The 25,124-nt window shown below is 45.6% G+C and overlaps 2 protein-coding genes across 2 annotated transcripts in view; one reads left to right on the plus strand and one right to left on the minus strand.

The window, feature by feature from the left end:
- Positions 1 to 17,946, minus strand: part of Slc7a8 (solute carrier family 7 member 8) — a 59,337-nt gene extending 41,391 nt beyond the window's left edge. Inside the window, exons 1-2 of the mRNA XM_021181646.2 lie at positions 17,533 to 17,946; positions 17,124 to 17,493 (exon numbers count right to left, since the gene is read on the minus strand). Of these exons, the coding sequence (XP_021037305.1) occupies positions 17,124 to 17,271 (148 nt within the window). The 5' untranslated portion in view covers positions 17,272 to 17,493; positions 17,533 to 17,946. The remainder of the gene's footprint in view (positions 1 to 17,123; positions 17,494 to 17,532) is intronic.
- A 1,407-nt stretch (positions 17,947 to 19,353) lies between these two features.
- The window catches only part of Rnf212b (ring finger protein 212B), a 71,583-nt gene continuing 65,812 nt past the window's right edge, over positions 19,354 to 25,124 (plus strand). The window contains exons 1-2 of the mRNA XM_029469303.1: positions 19,354 to 19,514; positions 20,315 to 20,425. The gene's annotated coding sequence lies outside the window, so the exon portion shown is untranslated. The remainder of the gene's footprint in view (positions 19,515 to 20,314; positions 20,426 to 25,124) is intronic.

Here is a 25,124-nt window from a genome sequence, read left to right on the forward strand (position 1 = left end):
TGTTCCACAAGGTGTTTTAAACCTGGTACATGGTACTTAGGCTTGGAAAATGTCTGGATGAGCTTGCTTACCCCTAAGTGAGTCCACTGATGCATCTGTTTGATCACAGCTTCTGCTTGTCTTTGTGGCAGGATTTTCTTTCTCTGGAGGTGTACCACAGTCTCTTATTTTTGTTGAACTGGTGACTGGAATCTTTGGAAATGAGAGATAAGTCCTCTGTTGTGTAGGCAAACTCAGGCTTCATTGCCAGGAGCATCAGCAGGGCCATGGCTGTAACCACTCGTGCCTCTCAGTCTGTCATGTGGTTGCCCCTTGCTAACATGGTATCTCTCTTCTGGTGACTAGGACAGTGGATGATGTTTACCTTGGCAGGGTCGTGGAGGGCCTTGGTAGAGCCAGAATTTCTTCTTTGTTCTTATTTTCTTTTTCTTCCCAGTGTCAGTAGACTCCTCTGTTGATATATGGTCCCATAGACTTGGGCTGTGGCAAAAGCGTACCTGCTATCTGTGTAGATGTTGAGTCTTTTGAGCCGATGTGTCCTCTGGCAGGGCCTTTCCAGCTACCACAGCTGCTCCAGTATGTTTTTTTTTTTCTCTTCTTCTAGATAGCTGTTCCAGTCTGTGAACCAGGTTAACATCTGCACCCTCTAGTAACTGGTCTGTCAGATCTCCATGGCACCTATGTGTCTCAGCAAGAACCTGCTGAAAGTCTGGGTCTGGGAGCAGGGTAGCTGAGTTCAGAGTTGTGGGGGGCAAAAGTGACTCTATTAGAGTTGAACAACAGACTCTGATAATGAGTCATGTGAGCGTTAGTCAACCATCAGTCAGGGGGCCTGACAGACCACACTTTCTAGGTCATGCGCCAAGTTTTGTCCCAGAGTCAATTTATCTGCATCCTTGACCAGAAGCCACTATGTGCAGACAAGCAGGCCATCCTACAGCCACCAGGTCTAATTTCTTACAAGTATGCCGCAGATCTTTTCCAGGGTCCCAGTCTCTAAGTAAGAACCTCTTTGGCAATACCTTTGTTCTCAGTCACATCTAGGAGTCCCAAAGCTGGGGACAACATTAGGGCAGTCTTAATGGCATCCAAGGCCTGTTGTTCTTTATTTCTCTATATGAAGGGCTGTTTATCTCTTTAATTCAGCAAAACCTGGAATCCACAATCTGCAAAAGCCCGCAGCGCCCAGGAACTTTTCTTACTTGTTTTGAACTGGTCGGTGGGGGAATATGAAACACAGTCTCTTTTCTAGCTGCTTCAACAGGTAGGCCACCGGCCTCTTCCAAGGACTCGGCTTCTGTGTTAGCACCCTTTTTGTTATCTCTTCACTTTTAGCCATGAACAGGTGAAGGGTTTGGTCATGAGGGGGACTCCTCTTCTTTTTGTTGGGGCAGTCTCTCACCCAGTGCCTTTTTCTTTACAGTAAACACATTGACCTTTAGCCAAAAGCTTTCTGTAGTTGCCAGGTACTATCTAAATTCTCTAGTTTCTCTGACTATTGTGGCCAGCATTTTCTCTTATTCCTTTTTAATTCCCTGGCTCCCTGTTCCTTACAGATCATTTCTAAGTGCTAACATTATCAGCATGTGCCACTTTGCTGGGTTCTAGTCTTTGTCATTTACCTCTCTTTGTTGCTGTTTCCTAACTGTAATGGAGATCTCATATAATGTTCTCTCTCTCTCTCTCTCTCTCTCTCTCTCTATATATATATATATATATATATATATATATATATATATGTCATTTTGTTCCTCCTCCTTGTCTTGCTTCCTTTGGATGTTATCTAATTATCATGTCCATATCCTGTCACTCATTCTCATTTTCTCTCATAGTTCGCCTCTACCCTGGTTTATCCTTCTGTCTCACTGCACATCTCTGATTCTGACTCTGGTCTCTGTCTTTGTCAGCCTCATGTTTCCTCAACTCTTCCTCTTGCCTGTCTCTTACTTACTGGTTCCTCCTCTAAATATTTCTCATTCAGGGTATCTCACCTCAGACCTCTCTAGTCTCCTTCATCTCTATTTTCACTTCTCCTCACTGTTAACCTCTCTATTTGCCACTGTCATCCATCTCTCTTGAGTCTGCTAAAGCTTTGCTCTTAGCTCACTTCTTTGCAGACCTCTATCCTTCCCTCATTTCTCCTCCTCTGCACTTTCTTATTGACTTACGCTAACTTTCTTACCAACTTACCCTGTCCTTTTTCTAACTTCTGTAACTTCCTATTACCTTGGTCAGATTGTTGGGCACTTTCTAGCCCCACAAAGACAAGAACCCCATCAGAGCCTGGCGGTTAGACTCACAGGTGCTCCTTACCTTGGACAGGAGAAGCCCCAAGTGGGCGGATGCCTCCCTCACTGGAGCTTGGAATGGACTCATGGCCAGCAGGGAGGGGACTGAGAAGACACATGGGGCAGGGAAGGGAGCACAGCTCTCACAGAGATGCTGGGCCACTGACATCTCAAAGTGAAAGCACTTTTTCTGCTGCTAACAAGAGACGGGATGCAGGGGAAAGGGAAACACCATTAGGCAAGTATGAAAAGCAACCAGGGCAATGAACACCATAGGACATTCCTGGCCGGCCACTCCCACAGCCTCCTCTATCTCCCCTTCAGCAGCCACAAGATCCAGGGCCACTGACTTCTCAGGGACCACCCCTCTTTTGCTCCGGGTTTCCTGAGCTCATTTCTCCCTAGGCTCCAGGTCCATGAGCGGGACCACTGTGACCCGCTGGCTGCTCCCTGGAGTTGGAGTGGGAGGCAGGGCAGCTGAGGATCTGAAAGGAAGTGGTCAGCATAGGGATCTGACAGGATTCTTAGGCTTATTCCATGGGGCATAACTCAAAAACAGTCGTCAGTTGTTAGTCCAAGTCCAAACACAAAGAGACACACAAGACACACACAGAAACTGTTTTCAGGCAACCACCATAGAATCACAGTACCACGGAAATGACAAACACAAGCAAGACCAATACAGGGCGTCTTACACACGATTTCCAGAGAAGCCTGACACTATCTGTTCCAGGCATATACCAAATCCTAGCTGCTGCTGGGTTGAGAAGGACTGTTTCAGATCCAACTTCCCAGCTTGACACCGGAGCATCCTCCAGCATTGTGGCCTGCAACATTTTGGCACGTCTCACTGTCACTGCGACCAACCCAAAAGGACCTCTCTCGATGGGAAGGCCCCCAGAACCTGAGACCAGACTAAAACCAAACCAAGATAATCAGTCAACCCCTTGGGACCAAAATCAGACCTGAAGCAGACAAACCAAAAGCAAAACAGAATCAGAAGGTGGTCTAATGGAGGACACACAAATGAACAAGACAGACAGACACACAGACATACAGACAGACAGGCAGGGAGGGATTCCACTTTACCTCCGATGTACATTGTCTGTGTCCCACTGAAGAGGATCTTCCTGGCCAATGCACCAAATGTAGTTTGTCAAAAGACCCTTACTCACAAGGACTACAGAGACCACTGCCATCGGTGCAAAACGCATGAGGATTTTTATTGATCCAACATGCTGGGGACTCTCCTCTCAGCACACAGGCCAGAGGAGAGACCAAGAACAAAGAAAGAACACACTTTCTATACCTTTGTAAGGGGCAGATTTGAGCAACAGGGTTCTCATTGGTGTCATTGGTTGGTTTGTATAGTGACTAAGNAACCCTTCNGCCTAGTGACTCACTTTGCTTGCCCCCATGGTGGGTTATTATGATTTGGACAGCAAAGNAATAGTNCATTAACATCACAGCTATTAACATCAGGGGAACTCTCACAACAAGGTCGGGGTGGTTTGAGGTCTTTGTCAGAATTCAGTGTGGGGTGGGGGGGGCAGGAGAATTGCTAATCTTGTTATGGCTATTTCTTTGAGAACAGCTAATATTATTTTGGTAGCTGCAGGTTTAATCATTTTGACTGCTAAAACTATGTTTTTACATTTGTTTAGTCAGCCAGCTTCCTTATATGGCTCTGCACTTTGCCTGCTAATACAATTTGGAAAGTCCTTTTTGAAGGGGGAAGGTACTGGGTGGTCTTGAATTCAATTTGGATATTACAAGTTCAAGGCCAGCCTCGTCTATAAAGCAAGTTCTAGGGACAGCAAGGGCTACACAGAGAAACCCTGCAAACTCTGTCTCAAAAACCAAACCAACCAAACAAAAAAGTATGTGATGCACACCTGCCTGCTAGTGCCAAGTTGCCTGAGATCAGGGTCTTAACCCTGCTTCCACCCACACTGGTTAACACCGCAATTATCGTTAGATTTTTAGTGAAAGCCGGATTTTAGGATGCCTGGACAGTGAGGCTAAGCTAAACTTGTCCTGTCAGAGAAAAGCCATGTAAACCATTTCAATAAAAAAAGAGGCCAAGTTGTAGCAGTGGGCAAGTCTTCATAGGCAAACGGCCAGAACAGAGAAAATGTTCACTTGTTGCACGTAATCACTAACTTCCTCATGCATGTGACCCCCTATTCCGGCATTACTCACACTCAGGCTTGTTCACACTCGAATGCTGTAGCCCTCAAAGAATTTCCTAAGAAGAGAAATTACAGACTTGTAATGCCCAGCAGCCTTAGATCCAAAAGACCTTGGCCTTCCTTACTCATGCAAGACTTCATGTCTAGCCACAGCTTCCTGCTGGGTATCAGAGCTGAGGCCACCTCCCTGATGTACAGAGAAGGCTGAAGTGACTGTGATTTGTACTTCTCCAATGGGTGAGTAGGAGAATATCCATGCCTTCAGACCTGGGGAACCTGGGATCAGGCTTTGATCCTTACTCCCAAACCCGTGAGCTCCCCAGGTGCCTTCTGTAAACACTTTCCCACCAGCACTGGACAAACAGCTTCTCTGGAGGTGGGAGTATGCTATGATGCCGACACATGCCCTGTTTGGTTACAAATCCTGCAGACTAGAGATGCAGATGGTGCCACACGACTCTGCGGTGCTGGATTCCTTACTACAGTGGACACTAGACTCAGAGGAACCAGAGCCCTCACCACTCATAAGCCACGGGACTCCAGTTTTTCTGAGATTCATTTCCTTCATGTTCACAATGGGAATAATGGCTCTTACCCCACCTACTTTGCTGTGGGGATCAAGGCAGCTTACACCTCTGTAAGACACTCTGTAATGCATGAAATGCTAAAAAAAAATATTAATTACGAGCATTTATAGCAGTAGAGACAGAGTCCAGCCAGAGATGAATGCAGCAGACTGGCTTTGGAGGCTTGGCTACCAAACAGCACTGTACAGCCAAGATCATGAGGCATCTTCTGATTCATTTGTCTACTTGTCTAGGTATACATTTTAGATGATGCAGTGGGGCGGGCAGCAGGTAATTGCATCTCAAGAAGTATTTATTGATCGCCCACTCTCCACATGCCTGCTTTGAGAGGTAATTGGGAATTGCTTGTTCATACATGGTCCTTTAGAGAAATAGATGGAGCGAATCACCACCCACCAGTCACTGAAAGACAAGCCTTGTGGCCTCAGGGGCTGCAGAGCCGAGCCCTGACCGGTTCCTACCCAGGATCCACTCAGTACCTCCAGCATCTCTGTCTTCCTCGGTGAGTTAAAGCCAGGAACAATTTTGCTCCTACCTCCAGGACACAACTGGCAATGTCTGGAGACGCTTCTAGCCTTCACACTGGAGTGAGGGGACCCCTGGGACTTAAAGTATCAAGGCCAAGGATACTGCTAAAGATCCAACAGTGACCAAAGAATCTCCCATAAAAAGAAGATCTGGCCCAAGAAGCAATAACATCAAGGTTGAAAATCTCTCATTGTCCCTGAAACTTCAATGTTAATGTCTGGCTAATCCCAAACGTCTCTTTCAGATTCAAAGTTGGGCTTTGTCTTACTTAGCTACACACAAAAATGTATTATCTATGGTAATAACTAATCTTTAAATTTAAAAAAAATTAGAGTAAAATATAACAAAATGTATTCCTGTGACGAGTTAAGTATTTTAAACGGTATTTGTTTACTTTTTCCTCTGTGCACTTGTATATAGCTGTGCATTTTCTATGGTGATGTGTAACGGTCAGAGGACAAATTTAAGGGGTTGAATCTTTCCTTCTAACATGTGAATTGGGGATTGAACTCAGGTTGTCAGACTCTGGGCAAAAGCCTTTACCCACTGGGGTATCTTGCCAGCCTTAACAATTTTTTTGAGACAGAGTCATACATAACCGAGGCCCTGAACTCCATTTGTGTTCAAGGGATGACCTTAATTTCTCATCTCCTGTCTCTACTTCTTTTTGCTTGTTTGCTTTGAGACAGGATCTCAGTATGTATCCCTGGCTGTCCCAGAACTCACTCTGTAGACCAGGCTGGCCTCAAACTCAAAGAGATCTACCTGCCTCTGCCTCCCAAGTGCTGGGGTCAAATGTGTGTGCCACCATGTCTGGCCTGTTTTCACCTGGTCTCACAAGTGTGTGTCAGCGTGGCTAGCTACTTTAACCACTAGGAATCACTAGAATCAAGCAACTTCTTCCCAGTGGTGGAAGCCAAATCTAGGGCCTTGTGTATGTTGGGCAAGGGCTCTACCACAGAGTTCTCAATTCCCATTTGCTTTCTTTTGGACTGACTGCTATTAGTCAGCAAGCACAGTAAGCTCATATGACATGCTAAACCTCTGGGAGTGTGAAAGTGAGATTCAACTTCTTCTACTTTCAAGAACTGAATGAATAGTGGACCACACCTATAATCTCAGCGCCGGGGCGGCAGAGGCAGGCGGACCTCTATGAGTCTGAGGCTAGTCTAGTCAACACAGTGAATTCCAGGCTAGCCAAGACTACATAGTAAAACCCTGTCTCAAAACAAAAGGGATTGAATGCAGACATTCAGGTGAAAGGATAGCTGACCACATCGGTCTGGACAGAAGTGGTGTTAGTGTGATTATAATACTATGTAACATGATATATTCCAATGGATAGCTATCCAGGAAATGCTGAGGCAGGAGGATCTCAAGTTCCAGGCCAGTCTTCCCAACATAAAGAGAAACTCAAAAATAAAATAATCCAGAAATATGGCTGAAGAGATGATTCAGTGGTTACAAGCACTAGTTCTTACAAAGGACCCAGGTCCCAAAGTCTCAGCACATATAGGCGGTACACACTGCACACAATAAAGCTTTTTTTTTTTTTTAAATTGCTTTAAAAAAAGAAAAGGGAAGAAGAAGCAAATCAAAAGAGAAACTTCATGAAGAAAAGAGGCAGACACCCACATCTCTGTGGGAGCCATTTAAATCCAGGAAGAGAACAGAAAGGCAACTGACTGGCTGTGCAGCGGCAACTCACTCCTGAGCATCATTGTACTAGTGATCCCCTACATCTCTGAACCAGCGTCAGTGAGTGGGGTATGGCCTTGGGAGTGAGAGCCCAGAGCACAGGTTTGAGTCTGAGCTCTCCAAGGACCCTCCATGATGCCAGGCGTATACCAGGAATATGTCATGCCCTGTTTCATGGCCCCCACTGCCTAGACATAAAAAAAGGGTTGCAAAGATTGAGCATAAGAATGGAAGAGATGGCTTAGTGAGTAAAAAACACTTGCCACAAAATCATGAAGACCTGGGTTCGAATCCACCGAACCTCTGTAAAGCCACATATCTGCAGTAATCTGGGTGCTTCTACCTGAGACGGAAGACAGAGGGGAGAAGAAAATCCTGAGAAGTCTGAAGGGCCAGCAAGCCTGGTAAACACAGTGGCCAACAACAGAGAGACAAAGATAAAAAAGCGGGATTGACGTCTGCTGATCACGCCACACAAGTATAGTGGGCATGTGCACAGTCCCATTCAGGAATGCATGTGTCCACCTAGAGTCACACACACACACACACACACACACACACACACACACACACACACACAGATCATGCATAGGAAAGCATTTTGCAAATTCAGGACTAGCTGCAAGCCTGTCCTTTTCTGCCTTCTCTCTAAAATTCTTTGATCTCTACAGTATACTCATCCAAATCATGAATATTTTTATGTTTTATATTTTATGTTAAGCCTTCTATTCCCAGGGCCTGAGACCAAATACTTTTAAAACTTTCAGACAAAAGAAAATGTAATTTTGAGACAGGATCTTGCTATATCTAGTCCAGGCTAGCCTCACACTTGTGGCAATCTTGCTGCCCAGCCTCCCAAGCGCTAGGATGTATGTACCACCACACTGGCTCCTAAATGCCTCCTTAAAGCAGCCCGAAGTTCCTGTACTATTTCATGCTAACCATACCCCTGGAGCTGTACTCTCAAGGAGTAGCTGAAGTGTTGACGCCTTCCATCCACGGGAAAGCAAGCACCTTTTGAGACATTCCGCTGAGAAATGCACACGAGAACGGTAGCACTCACTGGCTTGAATAGTGTGCGGCTCAGCTTGAGATCTGGTCCGTCTTCAGGCACACTATGAACCCTTCTCCCCAGCAGTGACGTCACCACCGAGGCTGAGGATATTTAAAGCGAGCCAATGGGAGAAGCTGTGAGCGTGACAAAGGATGAGGGATGAGATGATCGATAAAGCTTTTTAACTCGAACTTCATTCGTTCTATAAATAGCACAGCTCAGAATAGACTTGTGGGATTATTTTGCTTCTTAGAAATGAAATTCACCCGTGCTCAGCCCAAGGCCTAAATATGATCGATCACTGTTAAAACGCAGAGCAGCTCCCTTCTATGTCGAATAGCCTGAGGCTACGGCCTGCCCGGTGCCATTCCCAGGTATCCAGAGGTGTGGTGAAAGCAGTTCTCCGTTGGCACGTTCTGGGAGGCCAATACGGTCTGGCTCCTCCTGCTCCATATGCTCAGCAGGGAATTAAAAATTAGACCAGGGAGCCAGCGGATACAGCTCAGTGGGAGCGAGCGCACTTGCCTATGGCAGAGCAGGTCCTGGATTCAAGCCCTGGAATTGGGGATGGTGTGTGTGTGTGTGTGGGGGGGGGGGGAATTTCAGAAGAGAGCAGTTTCTCACACACACACACACACACACAACCCCCACCTCCCGCCCCCGAGCTCCCGAACGGCCCTTGTTTTCTGTAGATCGGAATCTTGTCCTGGAACAGCTTGCTCTTTGGCTGCATTTTGAGATCTTGCCCATCATCCCTCAGTAGCAACAAGAAAACATGAAAAACAACAACAGAAACTCCTGGAACTTTTTGTGGCTGCTGTTGTTGTTGGGTTGGGAGCAGACTCATGTCTTAGCTCTCCCTTGGTAGCCTGAGAGAACTTGAGGAGCTCAATCCTAAATCCCACACCTCCGCTCCACTTTAATAAACTGAGCAACTTAACTCAGAGCGGGTCCGTGTGGGCTGCCACCTCCCTGAAGCAGGCATTTGCTTTGCTCACAGCAGGTCTTTGTTGTTTGTTTGTTTTTTGTTTTGTTCTGTTTTGCTTCTGCTATGTTACTAATGCTGAAATGAAATGAGTTCTGGGGTCTGATACTTTGATTTTTTTTTAATAGACACAGGGTCTTGCTAAACAGTCCTGACTGCTCTAAAATTTACTCTAGATGTGAACCAGGCTTGCTTTGAAGTGTTAGCAATCCCCCTGCTGCTACCTCCCAAGTGCTGGCATTACCAGTGTGCACCATCAATCCAGGCTTAGGTACTTCTTAACATTTTTTACTGGGAACTGATTTTCTTTCCTAGACTAAGTATTTCCTGCTAGTCACTCTTTCTGCATAACTCCGTCCTTTGAGGGAACATATTTGAGTCAGAGAGTTGCAAGTTCAAACAGATTGCCCTTGAGCTCTTGGGTTCCTGGAGGCAGGAAGCCTGCACCAGGAGGCCTGGTCCCAGCCACCTTGTACTCCGTGCTGGGGACATGTGTGCTGTGCTCCAGGACTTGGTGGGGATGGACCTCTGCTGTCAGCTGGTCATACTTGTAACTTTGACTTCCACACTGGTACCGGGTGTGCAGGATTGCTTGAAGCTCCCACCAGGCACTCCGTGCACGGGAAGCAGCTAAGCACTCACCGAATGGTATAGACCCTTAGTCTTATATTGTCGGCTATACCTTTCCCCCTCACTAAGATGTGTTTGTTTTGAAATGTTCTTGAGCTTCTGGCTTCGGTCCCAGATTCCCTTTGAAAACAATGGGAGTTTTAATATATTTTCATCCTGAATGAACCAGCTCCTAAGCTTCCCATGGTTTTTAAAAAGTGGAACATGAACTCAAGAACACAGTTTTAGACTCACTCCCTCTAGGCAACATTCAACAAATGGTTCTGGGATCAGATAATCTGTGCGTGATGTTAGAGGCTTAGATGTAGACGCTGCTAAAGAAGTGGACTCTTCCGAAAAGGTCTGAAATCTTTGGACCTGAAATTGTGCATACACACACATACCCATCTATCCCCCGCTTCAGTGCACGTGTACACACACACACACACACACACACACACACACACACACACCTGTCCAGTTTTCACCGATGTAGTTCCGACAGGCCTTGGGTTTGAGATCCACCTGCTCTGGCCTTCCAAGACCTGAGATCACAGGTGTGAGTCCTCACATCTGGCCCTGTTCTGGATATGGCTTGCAAAGTTACACACTCATGGTGTCTCCAGATCCCATTCTTAGTGACCCCCTCCCCCAGGGCCCACTCCATTACCACCTGACAGGGACCAGCTCTCCTACCCTCTCTCTGAATTGCTATCAGAAATGGCTCTGAGCCAGGCAGTAGTGGTGCATGCCTTTAATCCCAGCACTTGGGAGGCAGAGGCGGTTGGATTTCTGAGTTCGAGGCCCACCTGGTCTACAGAGTGAGTTCCAGGACAGCCAGGGCAAAACAGAGAAACCCTGTCTCAGAAAAAAAAAAGTGGTTCTGGACTTAGACCATTCAGTCACCAGCTGTACTGGCCTCAGTAAATTAGCTACTAGCTCCATGACTTGATTCTCCTATATTTAAAGTAGTTATACTATATTCATCCATAAGATTGTTGACAGGATTAAATAAGATAATATCTGCAGAGACCTTATAGTTCAGGAACTGCTCAATAAATACTGTTTTGTTCTAGCTGGATGTGGTGGCTCATAACTTTCATCCCAGCCTTTAGCAGGCTGAGAAAGGAACTAGAACTCTAGGCCAGCTTGCACTACATAACAAACCAACCGACCTCATCTGTGTGCTCTGCAACTGTGGTCCCAGCACTTGGGAGGTTGAAAGAGTAGGGCTGCACCTAGTTTGAGGACAGCTTGGGCTACATAGAAAATCACAGGCCATCCTGCCTTAGAGTAAGACACTGTCTCAACAGCTTCTTGGCATGTTTGGCTCATGCCTAAAATTTAAAGCCATTAGTGAGGTCTAAGTCAGTCAGACATACATAGCAGAACTTTGCGCCCCCCCCCCCAACAAAGAAGAGGCTGGAGCAATGGCTCCGTGGTTAAGAAGTGCATAATATTCTTTCAAAGGAACAGGGGTGTCTCGTGCCCTCTTCTGGCTCTGCAGGCACCGGTACTCATATGCAAACACAGATATACATGATAAAAAAAACCACAGAAAACAAATCAACCAACCAACCAACCAATCAATACAAAACAACCCTCCCGCTACCACCAAGCACAAATAAGCAAGAAGCCACCAAGCACCAGCTGGTTTGCTGGCACACGCCTACAAGCCCAGGACTTGGGAGGCTGTGGCAGAAGGACTGTTTGAGTTAGATCAGTCTTAGCTATATGGCAAATTTAAAGACAGTCTCAGCTGCACCCTAAGGACCTGTGGCTAAAAAAAGAAAAGAAAAAAGAAAACCTGTTTTTAAAACTGTGCTGCGTCAGTGAGGCAGATTGAATCCAGTATTGCTGGGCAGCCAATCTCCCTGACAAGCAAACCCAGCGCTGGAAACCTTGCAAGCACACTTCTCTCTAGGCTCTGTTGCTGGCGTCTTTGATTTTTAAGCCTAACTTCCGGTGTTTCCAGCTAAGTACATGAATACTGGTATAAGCTACCTAGACACTCAGATACTCTGTAGACCTGTCTCTCACATGGCTAGAAAGCCATAGTTTACAAAGGTGCTAAGGAGAGCAAGGCCTGTCTTGGTCAGCCAGTTCTGACTGAGTACCCTCAGTGTTCTGTGACTGTGTGAGTTGCTTCTCTCCGTCCAACCTCAGCTGCTACCCAGCTCTCCCTCACACTAGAACCTTCCTCAAAAGGAACACAGTAATGATCGCTTCACAGAGAACGATAAGGACTACTGATGAGATTGTCAAGGAAATGCCCACTTAGTGTATAACACATATACTACATACATACATAATACTATAATACATACATAATACATGGTGAGATGTATCTGTGTGTGACCTGTACTTGTCATCAAACCTGATGTCCTGAGTTCATTCCCCAGTACTCAGAGTAGAATGAGAGAATCGACTTCCCCAGGTTGTTCCCAACCTACACACACGAGTAGTACACACACTCACATACACACACACACACAAACACACACACACACAAACACACATACACACACATACACATACAAACACACACAACACACATACACACATACACACACCCACACAAACTCACATAAACACATACACACACAAACACACATACACATATACACATAAACACACATACACACACCCACACAAACACACATAAACACATACACACACATACACATATACACATAAACACACATACACACACCCACACAAACACACATAAACACATACACACACATACACACATACATACACAGAGTAACATGTAGATACATAGATAGAGTAGATAATAGTGCTAAAGACTTAGCTCTGAAAATTATCATTGTATGACCTTTGGCAAATCGCTGATTCCTTAGAACCTTCATTTCCTTATCTGTAGGAAAAAGATAATATGTGCTGGGCACATCGAGATTACTGTGAGGGACAAAGAGATAATGAGTGCCTGGCACAGAACATTTATTTAATAACGGCAGCTATCAACGGGAACTTTGGTATCATCAGTGAATGAGGTTTTCTGTTCTCACACCTTTTGGGGGTTAGGGAGAGTTTACTTTCACAGTTCATCTGCCTCTAAGAGTGCACCTTGACCAGCTAGGTCTCTGAAGGCAGTAGCCTGGCTGTTCGGGCCAGGATACTGTTAAAACAGGAGGGAGTGTGTGGCTCAGTGTAAGATTTCTTGCCATTACTGAATATCTAGGACCACTATGACTACCAACAAGGAAATTTGAAGAAAAAACAAACAAACAATTCTCTGGGCTGATGTAATTAACCCTATCATATCAATTTTCCAAGCCAGGCTCCCAACAGTCTTTTAGATCAATGCTTTCTGCACTCCTTTTTGACATAGACTCTTGATGTGTCGCTAGACCACCCTTAAACTCAAGATCCTTTTGCCTTCACCTCTGGAGGGCTGAGATTGGGGTCATTTTCTATCGTGTCTGGTTTAGAGAAATGCTTTTTGGTTGCGGGGGGAGGGGACTGGAGATTGAAGTCAGGGCCCTGTACACACTAGGTAAATGCTCTACCACTGAGACTGCCCTGGTGTGTCCTTTCCTTTACTGGAGTCAATTGTCAACAATCACAGGAGTGACAGTTCCTTAATGGGCACTCTGCTGCACTGGGGACTCAGGGATGTGTAGGACAGAGTTGTTCTCTCCTCTTCTCCTATATGCTCTGGCCTTCACTTTGTAGCTGTGCCTCGAACACTCGATGATCTTTCCTCAGCTTCCCCAGTACTGGGATCACAGGCTAATCTATCACATGCAATCTGTCTCCCTCCCTCCCTTCTGTCCTTCTTCCAACTGACTCCAGTGTCTGGGAACACACTAAGCATATGGTCTACAGTCAAGCTGCACCTTCAAGTCAAAATTGTTGCTCAGGGAAACAACAACAGTGTCAACATTTTTAAGAATTATCAAAATCTCTAAGAATTATCTTCACTACTCCATCTTCCCCCACATCCTCTAAAAGGCAGCTTAAAACTGGTTGTTGCTGACATCCTTTCTCTTCTCGTGCCTCCCACTGTTCCCTTATCTTGGCCCCAGCTGCTGCCAGCCAAACCACATTGTTAATAGCCAGTGATCCCCGTTTGATACACATGGATCTCAGCATCCTGATCCAACCATAGATAACTTCAGAGCGTGAGTTCATCGGTCCAGCTTATATTCTACGATGGCTGTGGATAAGCTTTTATGAGCTTCTATGAAACATACTTTAACTTATTCCTTTAAACCAGCAGGGCATGAAACACATAGATCCGGGGCAAATGCTACTTTCCCATGCAGAATCTGATTCACTTAAATTAGTTGTCTCATTTCTGAAAAAGACTTATTTTATGTGGATGACTGCATGGTTAATGTATGTCCACTACATGCATGCCTGGTGCCCTTGGATGTCAGAAGAGGATGTTGAATCCCTTAGAACTGGGGTCAGAGGTGGTTGTGAGAGGCCCAGGGAGGGTGCAGGGGGAAAAACTTGAGTCCTCTGCAGGGAGAGTATGTACTTTTTTTTTGAGCTTTTTAAGGTTTATTTATTTTTATGTGTATTAGTTTTGCCTACATTCATGATGCCTGTGGGGTGGGTCAGAAACCGGTGTCAGATGTCCTGGAACTAGAGTTATAGACAGTTATAAGTCACCAGAGGGTGCTGGGAACCGAACCTGGGTCCTCTGGAAGAAGAACAAGTGCTCTTAACCACTGGGCCATTTCCCCAGCCCTTCCTGTGTCTTTTCAAATGACTTTATTTTCCTTTCTTCTACAGTGTTAATGCAGAGCGCCAGGTCACTGGGCTCAGCATAGATGTTTGCACTTGGTCTTGTCATCACCCACTTAGAAATCCCCCAGAAGAAGGGTGTGGCACCGTCTCTTCACTTTGGCATCTTAATGGTCATGCATGAGGGAAGGTAGAAAAGATTTTCTCCATGTAATCTTTAAGAAGAAAGTTCTTTCTCATCTCAGCTGAAGCGAATGTAACATGATTTCAACACTCTGGAAAAATATCGTGATTTCCCTAAAACCAGAGTATCCAGCCCGATTTGTCATTCTCACTGTGATGTCACCATGAGGAGCTCATTCTCTCACTGAAGTGCAGCCCAGGAGGCTGTGGACGATCAGTAGTGACACTTACCCTGGAACTGTATTTATACCTGAACATCCCCATTTCTTCAAAGACTTGGAATGGATATTTATAAAACAAAAAAACCCTTTAGTATATAGGAGAATATCCTCTATCCATGATAATCTACATGTATTGGGGAATGGGCAAGTAAAGCAGAGTCTGGAAGAAAAAGGGTTGAGTGTGTGTGTATGTATGAGTGTGTGTATGTGTATGTGTGAGTGTGCGTATGTGTATGTGTGAGTGTGTGTATGAGTATGTGTGTATGTGTGAGTGTGTTTATGTGTGAGTGTGTGTATGTGTGAGTGTGTGTGTATGTGTGTGTGAGTATGTGTGCATTGTGAGTGTGTGTGTATATATGTATGAGTATGTATGTGTATGAGTATGTGTGTATGTGTCTATATACATATGTATGAGTTTGTGTATGTGTGTGAGTGTATGTATGTATATGTATGTGAGTATGTTTGTGTGTGTATGTGTGCACGTGCACACATCTGTGTATGAATCAGATACTTCCTCAAGGTAGGGTGGGTGGATGCTAACTCTTATCAGTCAAATTGATGAAAGACATAACAGGCTCTGGTTTATTTATAGATCTTAAATTGGCATGTGTTCTACAGGTCGTGTTGAATTAAAAAATATAATAAGACCGGATTATGCGAGCTTCAGATCATGACTACTGTTTTGTAGATCTGTTCCCTCAGAACATTGTTTCTTTATAACGGTAAGGATTTGGAGTAATTAGATAACATCCCGTTTTGAAAAGGGGTTGGAAAGAACACGGTCACTGAAGTCAGGATGGAGAGGTGAAGAGGATTATCTGAATGCTGTACTGATTTTATTGGACTTCAAGGATGTTCTCCAGTGTCACTCTTTCTCTGGTGCCAAATGTCCCTGAGCTGTTCACGGAACACTGTTACACCAACAGAAACTAGTTTATGGGCAGCAAGAAACAGTATACCTTCACCAAGGAACTCGGGAGAGAGAGAGAGAGAGAACACGGAGACGCGTCTGAGGCCGAGAGTCTTGTGGTGCTTTTCCTGGGAAGAAGCCCTCCGCCAAAGATAGCAGACCAAAGCCCCCTTTGGGAGAGAGGGCAGTGATGAGCCACTGCCCAGCACCCATTTGCAGGACTTCCTTGCAAAGACAAGAGTGTCCTACTCAGGCAAGGGAGTTGTCTCTGGAAGCCCGAGCCTTGCACACGTGCTCTTGGGAAGCGAGACTTATACTGGTTCTCTCTGGATCACCCAGCTCCTCTCCTAAAGAGCTTCCAAGCCAGAGCACACATTTCACCCATGAATTCCTCCTGTACCCCACAATCTACCACCTCCCACTTCCCTCTAAGAACCTCACAGGGTCTTCTGTGGGTGTTAACTGACAGGTGCCCCCCCCCACCCCAAACTAGGCAACCAGAAAAAACCGGAAAACTCCCTTTCAAGAACACAGTCAAGTCAGCTGGTTCTCCCTTCCATATTTTCCTCATCTGAGACATCTCGGCTGTCACATCTGTTTCACAAGTGCTTCATAGGATGGGCCAGCCTATGAAGAACCATGATTATAAAGCATTTTTATTACTTTTTTTTTTTTTACTATTCGAGGCATTACACACCACAGTGCTTCATAACATAAGACAACATAATACTAAATATACTTCAAACGCAGATTCACAGCCTGCAGAGGGTGGCTGCACAGAAGCTAGTTAAAAATCCATGTGTCAGCCCGAATTAGGCTCTTCTGGATCAGAACTGCCTAGTGACAAGCCGGAAAGAATTTGTTACACTTCTAATAAATTCCCAGGCAATACTTGGGAATGCAGAGCCAGTATGGTTCCTGACTCTTGTTTGTTCTATTCTAAGGAGAGAACATCTCAGCCTGGCTTGGCTGAAACGATGTATGACAGACATCACTTCCATAGCTCCGACTTGACCGGTGCAGGTGGACAACACAAGTCACAGACAAAGCAAAGCTGCCTTTGAGGCTTTGGCGGGGTTAAAGTCCCTCGGGGGACCCCCGGAGAGAGGGTGGGATGGCGCCGGGGGCCCGCAAAGGACCTGGACTCACCTACAATGATACCACAGGCGCTGACCAATCCGATCTCTTTCTTCAGGGCTACTCCGCCTCCTCCCGAGCTAGCCTCGGCCTCAGGGCTGGTGTCAGAACCCGGGTGGTTCTTCGCGGTGTTGTTTCGCTGGCGGGCTCCCTTTTCCATCTTTCTCCGTAGGGTTCCGACTACCCAAAGCGAAAAAGAGCAGTCTCTTTCTAAACGCTCGTGCGTGTAAACGTATAGATGCGTGGAAAAACAGAGTTTCCAATTAGAACGCCCTTTTCGGAAACAGAGAGCGCTCCTACCCTCTAAAAGTGACAGCAAATGAGAGAGAGTCACACGTGTCACTGCTAACAAACAAGGGCCGTGTTTTTAAATGGAAGGCAAGTGACATATATATATATATATATATATATATATATATATATATATATATATATATATATACACAAAAATAGAACTGTACCAGCGACTCCAGCTGGAATTCTCCGGAAAGCGTTTATCTTCAGAAGCCCAGGATCGCTCTGCTCGGTGTACCGGGCGGCGGCTTGCTCTGGTCAGGATTTCCCTGCAGCCCTCCTAATGAAACAGATCGCCTCCACCTTCCCTTAAGTCTCTTTTACGATGAAGGTAAAAGTAGTTCTTCTTAGCTGAGGGAGCGGAGGAGGAGCCGTGCTCAGGTACTTTCTTCTTGCTCGCCGGCTCTGGATCAGGTTTCCACCTGCTGCGGTCGCCCCTTCCTTCTCGCCCTTGTCCGCTCCGAGCGAGCTCCGTGCTCACTCTGCAGACCGCTCCATCTGTGAGGGCAGGGTGGCTGCTGCGCTCGCGAATGTGCTTCCCTTTCGGCTGCGGCGTTTATTTGCGGACCGAGGCTCCGCCCCCCACCTCCTCCATCCTCAAGCCGCATCTCCTCCCTCCTCTTCTATTTAATTATTAGTACCCCCTACCCCCAAAGATCACGGAGAAAGGGGCTTAAAACATTTTTTTGTTTTCTTTTCTTAGTGGAAGCAAGGGAAGGGTCGGCGGCAGGGAGAAGTCACTAGCCAAGGCTTCATCTCAGGTCGCACAGCATTTGTGAGCTCTAGAAGGGCACACGGTTCTGCGGGCTTTTAATGCCTTCAGAAATACACTGGCCAGTGTACTAAGATGTTTAGGTGTGGATCATTTGAGGACAAGGTCGAGAAAGCTGCAGAGATATTGCCATCAAGCTGTTTCGTGAAATAGGGGGTGGTTTTGGTGTGTGTGTGTGGGGGGGGGNGGGCAATGTGGAAGAACTTTAAGCCGAAGAGTTTCTTTTAGGGACTGTCATGAAAGCTAAATAAAATTATGAAGAATATGGGGTAGTTGCAACGTTTTTCCGAAGCAGGATAAGGAAGATTCTGGCCTGCCCCATGACCCCTAATATTTTATCACAAATTATTTGAACTTCAGACAGAAGGTCGTGAGCCCCTCACCGATCATGAAACAGACGTGTTGATGCTAAGAATGGTAATGGTTAAGAATATTAACATTGCACCCCATTTCCCTGAAGAATTTAATTCGAAACTGATGCTCCGCCTCAAGAACTGTGTTGATTTCTAACTGTAAAGTACTTTGAAGAAAACAACAAAACAACCATGAAACAATATTATAGACCATGCTGAAAAACTAAAGTTTTTTTTTTACATAGTCTATACAAAATGATTTTTGATTTAAAAATGAGTCTAAAAAATAAAATTCCAAAGGGCCTGGTGGCACACATTTTTAATCCGAGCACTTGGGATGCAGAGGCAGGCAGATCTCTTTGAGTTTAAGGCTAGCCAGAGGTACAAAGTGAGAGTCTGTTTCAATAAGACAAACTAAATTCCCCAATCTGACCACTAATTACGCAAATTTGGCTTCACTCATTTTTTTTTTTTTTTTTTTTAGAAAAACACTAAAAAAACTTGGGCTTTTCAAGAAAATAAAAAAGTGAAGCCCTTTAGGAATGGGGTTGGCTAAGCTATCTAGAACGGCTCTTCCGGATAGGGTAAAGTCCAATCAGTAGTCTCCCTTCCCGCCTGCCCCTTGGTCACCCTACTCAGCAAGTATCAAGAGGTTTCAAAGGTTGAGATCTCAACCCCTTCTCCTTCTGCTGCTCTAAGATACAGGAGATTGAAAGCCTCAGCAAAAAAAAAAAAAAAAAAGGAAGAAGAGAGTGGGGGAGCGTGTAAATCATTTTCAACAGAGAGAACAGACAAGGGTGGACTAGATAGCACAAGACTCCATGGGAGGAAGTGAGGGGACATGGAGGAAGGTGAATTGTCTCTGGTCTTTTTTTAACAAGCTTAGGAAAGCACCCCGGGACATTTGATGGATTCATTATTAAGCAAATCCAATTTGAAGACTTCTGCTAACATCAAGGGACAAAACTTTTCTGCTTCTCAAATGTGAGTTCTTTCAGTGGTACTTTGTCGTTTCCATTTATATGGCGCAGGCTTAGTGTGGGACCCAGAGCTAGTGTGTGATGGATTCGGGATCTCTCCAGAAAGGTGTGCAAACACAGAGCAATGTGCAAGCCTCCAGATTTGAGAAGTTGGAAAATAAAGACAATTACAAGTTCTATAAATCTCGAACCAAACAGATTTGGGGTGGGGGGGCCTACAGTGTGGCACCAAAGGGGGAAAAGGAGGCTTGTTAAAAACTGATGTTTTGTTTCTTTAATACTTGGGATTTATGAGTGGTTTGTAGCTGCTTATTGATGGTGAAATATGAAATCTGGAAAATGGACTCTCCCTCTTCAAAGGGACCTTTCATTCTTACTATGTCTCTAGGCTGGTGACGTTATCATGGCACAAATGCTGCGTCAAAAATCCATACAGCTAGTATTGATCACAAGAAAGAAAGATGTCTTGGTGTAATTTGTCGAGAAAAATTCGTGAAAAAAATTAATGGACATTCCTTATATTTTGGTTACTCAATTCGCAGGTCTGATCCTCATCCATCTCTGTGTCCTAACTTTACTTTCTGAGTTTAAACACTGCTGTACAACTTTCCTGAACAATGTCTCATTTCGCCCTCTCCATCAGTTTTGAGCCAGGGTCTGGCCTTCACCTCACTATATAGATAAAGCTGGCCTTGAACTCAGAGTGATCTGCCCACCTCTGCCTCCCAAGTGCTGGGATTCAAGGTGCACAGCCCCAAGTCTCTCTAACAAAGCCAATTTTTGTTGTGTTTGTGTTTGTTTTAGACAGGGTCTCCCTAAGTAACCCTGGCTGGCCTGGGACTGATCATGTAGACCAAGTTGACGGGATACTCACAGAGCCCTGCTGGGGTTGAAGGAATGTGCCACCAAGCCCAGGTAGACCCAGTTATTCTTGAATATTTATTTTTTATTTTTAAGTTGCTGATTTGAAATGTAGAGCCTTTCCAGTCAAGGCTCGTCCACTGAGCTAACCCCTCCCCATAGCTTGTATTTTCAGTATTTTAAAATATTAGGCTAAGACTTAAAGAAGTGTCTTCCTAGAGCTCAAACACTGGATTTGGTCCTGGGCAAAGCAGGTTGTTACTGGTTCACACCAAGCTTTCTCAGGACACCATAACTACTTGTCAATAACTTCTTTCACCGGGAGAGAAACCAAGACTTATGATCAAGGTCTTCTGTTTGTTGCTGGTGATTTGAAGTAGGGTCACATTCTGCAGCCCTGGCTAGCCTCAGGATCATCTGGCCTCAGGGCCCTTGTGTGTTTTGAGTTAATATTGTAACTTTTTTTTTTAACTTAAAACATTTAAAAATGATTCAAGACATTTTTGATGTTGGCACTTCTAATCTGTCCAGTGAGACTCGTGGGCCTTAATCTCCTGACATTTACCACTGCATTTATACACACCTCTTTTTTGGATATTTCTCAAAGCACTTACTTTTAGTACAGTTCTATTTCCAGTAAGTTGGAGACTGGTCTCATAATTTTGCATGCTGAAAATAAGAAATTGGTCCCTTTAACAAGGAAAGACGTTTGCTGGAAGGGTCATTTCCTTGCAAATACTCATGATCTTAGAGAAAGGTTGTGTGTGGCTGACACCTACTGCTTGAAAAAGGAGCAGGCAGGGGTGGGGGCACACCACTGCAATAGTGGGCCTGCTGGTTGTCCCCTTGAGAAAGGGCTGATAAAATGTGTTAGCACAAAAGAACAGCGCATGCAACCAAGCCACTCTATTCCTGGTTTGCTTTGTTTCGGGACCTAACTGCACTTTATTCTTGGTCTTTGTGAGGAAGCTGTGAAGTCAGGTCACTAATGAGGGCCTGACTGCCCCCCTTTGAGTCATTTCACAACCCTTGCTGTGCGCTCTTCTTATACAGGGCTGTCCAAAGCCAGAAAGAACCTTTCTTCAAAGATAAGCCCACAGACTGGGCATGAAAGCTCAGGTCTATAATCCCAACATACAGGAGGCCGAAGCCAAAGCATTGATGTCAGTTCAGGACAATCTGGGCTATAGTGTGAAACTTTCTCAAAATACATACATGGTTATGTAAATAAGTAAAATTAAAGCTATGACTAGGTATGGCGGAGCATGGGTATCTCAGTACTAGAGACACTAAGTCTGGGGGATCTAGAGGCAGCTTAGGCTACTTAATGTGTTAAATCAAGCCTGGAATACACATCAGAACCCTGTCTGTAAAATCAAACAAAAAAGCAAAAAACCCAGCCCCTAGTCCTTGCAGAGAACAAAGGCTCAGTTCCTAGCTCTGGTGTGGCAATTCACAAGCACTTGTAACTCCATTTCCAGAGGATGCATCGCCCTCTGCTGGCCTCCACAAGAACAGCATGCATGTGGTGCACAGACATACATGCAGGCAAAACACCATACACATAAAATGAAAGTGTTTTTAAAAGGCAAATGAATCTCCCCAATGTGGTGTACAACACTGGATTGCCAAGGCAGGAGGAATGGGGTTTCCAGGCCAGAGTTGGCTCCATGGTGAACCCTGTTCCAACAAACAAGAACTCCATATGTAATTCAGGTCTAGGGCATCTGCGCGCCGTGGATAAAGCTCTGAATTTGACCTCCAGAACCACAAAACGAAACAAAATCATTGCAATGACATGACTCTTTATCTTGGGCAAACATAATAAAAACCACTTGTGGGAGAAGTCGCTATATTTATGTACTCAGTACTGGAGTCGCCGAAAGCCTTATAAGTTACTAGGGCCCCACGACAGACTGGGCAGGGACAGGAGTCAAGGGCACATGACAGGAGCAGGGAATGCGTTTGTGTTTCTTTCTCACCGGAGCTGGGCTGGATTTCTGGAACCCGGCCAAGTGCAGCAGACAGAGGGATAATTTCCTGGAATTTTTTGTCTCTGGTGTCAGGGCTCATCTTCTCCACCAGAGCATGAGTTAATTACCCCTCGTAACAGCACAAAGGCTTCTCCATCCACAGTCTCAGGACCCCATAAGCTTCGGAAGAGACAACTTCCTTTGAACGTGGCGTCATGCCCAGGAGGCAGAGGGTGACTGCAAAAGGCCTACTCATCCGAGGGAACACCTTCATTTCATCTTTCCTTCTGCCTGGTATTTGCCTTTTCTTTTTAATTTTTTCCCCTTAATCTTCATCTGTTTTCCCTCATTTTGTGTGGGGGGTAGGGCGGTGCTGTAGAGCATGTGTGGGGGTCAGAGGACACTTGCTAGAGTCTCTTTTCTACTTTGTGGGTCCCAAGGATCAAACTCAGGTTGTCTGGATTGTCGGCAATCCCTTTAGTGGCTGAGCCATCTCACTGGCTCAATTAATTTATTAAGAAATAAATATTTTCAGGACCAGGAATGGGAGTGGGTGGGTTGGGGAACAGGGGGAAGGGATAGGGGATTTTCTGAGGGGAAACTAGGAAAGGCAATAACATTTGAAATGTAAATAAAGAAAATATCTAATAAAAGTGAAAAAAAGAAGAAATATTTTAAAAGATCTGTATCTTTTTATTTTATCCACTTGAGTGTTTTGCCTGCATGTAGTCTGGGCACCACATGCATGCAGTACCCGTAGAAGCCAGAAGAGTGCGATGTAAGCCCTGAAAGTGGAGTTCCAAGAGGTTGTGCGCTGCCAGAGGAGCGCTGGGAGCTGAGTCTGCATTCTGTTAGAGCTTGGATTCGAGCTCAGGCCCTCCGGAAGGTCAATAAGTTCTCTTAACCTCTGAGCATCTCTCCAGGCCAAGACTTGGGTTTTAAGGTCATTTCCTCAGGACAAGAGGCTGGCTTTTTTCTCGGTTGTAATTGAGCTCCTGAAATGGGTGCTTGACTTTCAAGAAGTATGGTTGCGCGAGTTGCTAAATGGTCTGACGCATTGAGACAAATAAAGGAATAAAACAATTACCAACGCCCCACTTGTCACGTGATCTAAATGTTGTCACGTGATCTAAATGTAGTATTGCGGTAAGGGCTTGGACGGTGGAAAGGAGACCATATGGTCCAGCTCTGATTTACAGAGACTTCTTGTAGAGCTTGGATCTCAGGCGGGCCTTGGTACTGCCCAGCAGTCTGCTGCCGTCATAGCCTCCTCTCTTTAAACCAGCACCTCCTCTCCCAAATCTCTCCCATTGACAACAGTGAGCATTGGCATGCAGATTCCCAGAAGTCATGGTCAAAGCTGGGCAGGTGTTGAGCCCCCCCTGGAATCAGAGGACGGTGATCCGAGGGCAAGCCGGCTTAGCTAGAACAGCTGGATTCAAACTTCTCGCTCAGCCAGAGACCCTGCCTCAGTGACATGGAGAACGACTGACGACCCCAGGCATCAACTCTGCATCACTACCTGCACACATACAAATGTGCACGTGCACCTCATGTACAGGGGTGCCCACACACATGCAGCATGCAGGCATAGATGCTCTCGAACACACCCACATCCGTACACACCCATGGGGGCGGGGGAGGGGGACAAAACAAATGAACCAACCAAACAAACAAACAAAACAAAACCAGCCAATGAAGTGGCACAAGGGTAATCTTGCAGCACTCCGGAGGCGAAGGTGGTAGGGTTGTGGGTTCCAGATAGCCTAGGTTGCATCAAGAGACCTTATCATTCACAGACAGACATGCAGAACTTCCTTTGAGTCTACATCCCTTTCTGTGTATCACTCAACTTCTCTACTCTCTTGCCTTCCCTTCCTTATCTCCATTCTTGCTCAAGTCCCTAATACCAAAGTGTTTGTCCCCAGCATCTAGCAGGAACTGTTCCTGTGATGGTCACCACATGGTCCAACATAGATGTCCTACTTTGCTTTATAGTTTTGTCATACATGTCATGACCAGAGGAAACCTGGAGAAGAAAGGGTTCATTTCAGCTTATCCCTGAGGGAAGTCAGGGCAGGAACGCAAGGCAGGAACCTGGAGCAGGAACTGAGGCAGAGGCCACTGAAGAACATTGCTTGCTAGCTTTCCTTCATGGCCTGTTCAACCTGCTCCCCCTGCCCCCGACACCCACAGGGTTTCTCTGGGTAACAGTCCTGGGTGTCCTGGAATGGACTAAGCCGACTAGGCTGGCCTCAACCTCACAGAGCCCCAACTGCTTCTGTCTTCTGAGTATTGGGATTAAAGGCATGTAGCACCACCGCCTGACTTCGGCTCGCTTCTTAATACAACCCAGGACCAACCACCTATGGGTTGTACCTGCCACATCAAACCATTGATCAAGAAAACAGACTTTATCTACAGGTCAATCTTACAGAAGAATTTTCTCAATTGAGCATCCCTCTTCCCAGATGTGCATATGATGGTCAGAGAAGAACTTGTAGGGACTGTAGGGATTGAAGGACTTGAAGGACTTGTAGGGATTCTCTCTATCCACCCTGCAGGTCCTGAGGATCCAACTCAGGCTTGGAAGTGAGGGTCTTCATCTGGTGAGCTATCGTCACACTTTTCTGAGATAGGGTATTCCTGAGACTTGCAATTCTCCTGCTTCAGCCTCCAATTTGCTGGGATTACAGATCAGTACCACCATGTGTGCTCTGCTCAGCTCAGTTCTCTCTCTCTCTCTCTCTCTCTCTCTCTCTCTCTCTCTCTCTCTCTCT

The sequence above is a fragment of the Mus caroli genome, chromosome 14 (assembly GCF_900094665.2).
Source record: "Mus caroli chromosome 14, CAROLI_EIJ_v1.1, whole genome shotgun sequence".
Taxonomy (NCBI): domain Eukaryota; kingdom Metazoa; phylum Chordata; class Mammalia; order Rodentia; family Muridae; genus Mus; species Mus caroli.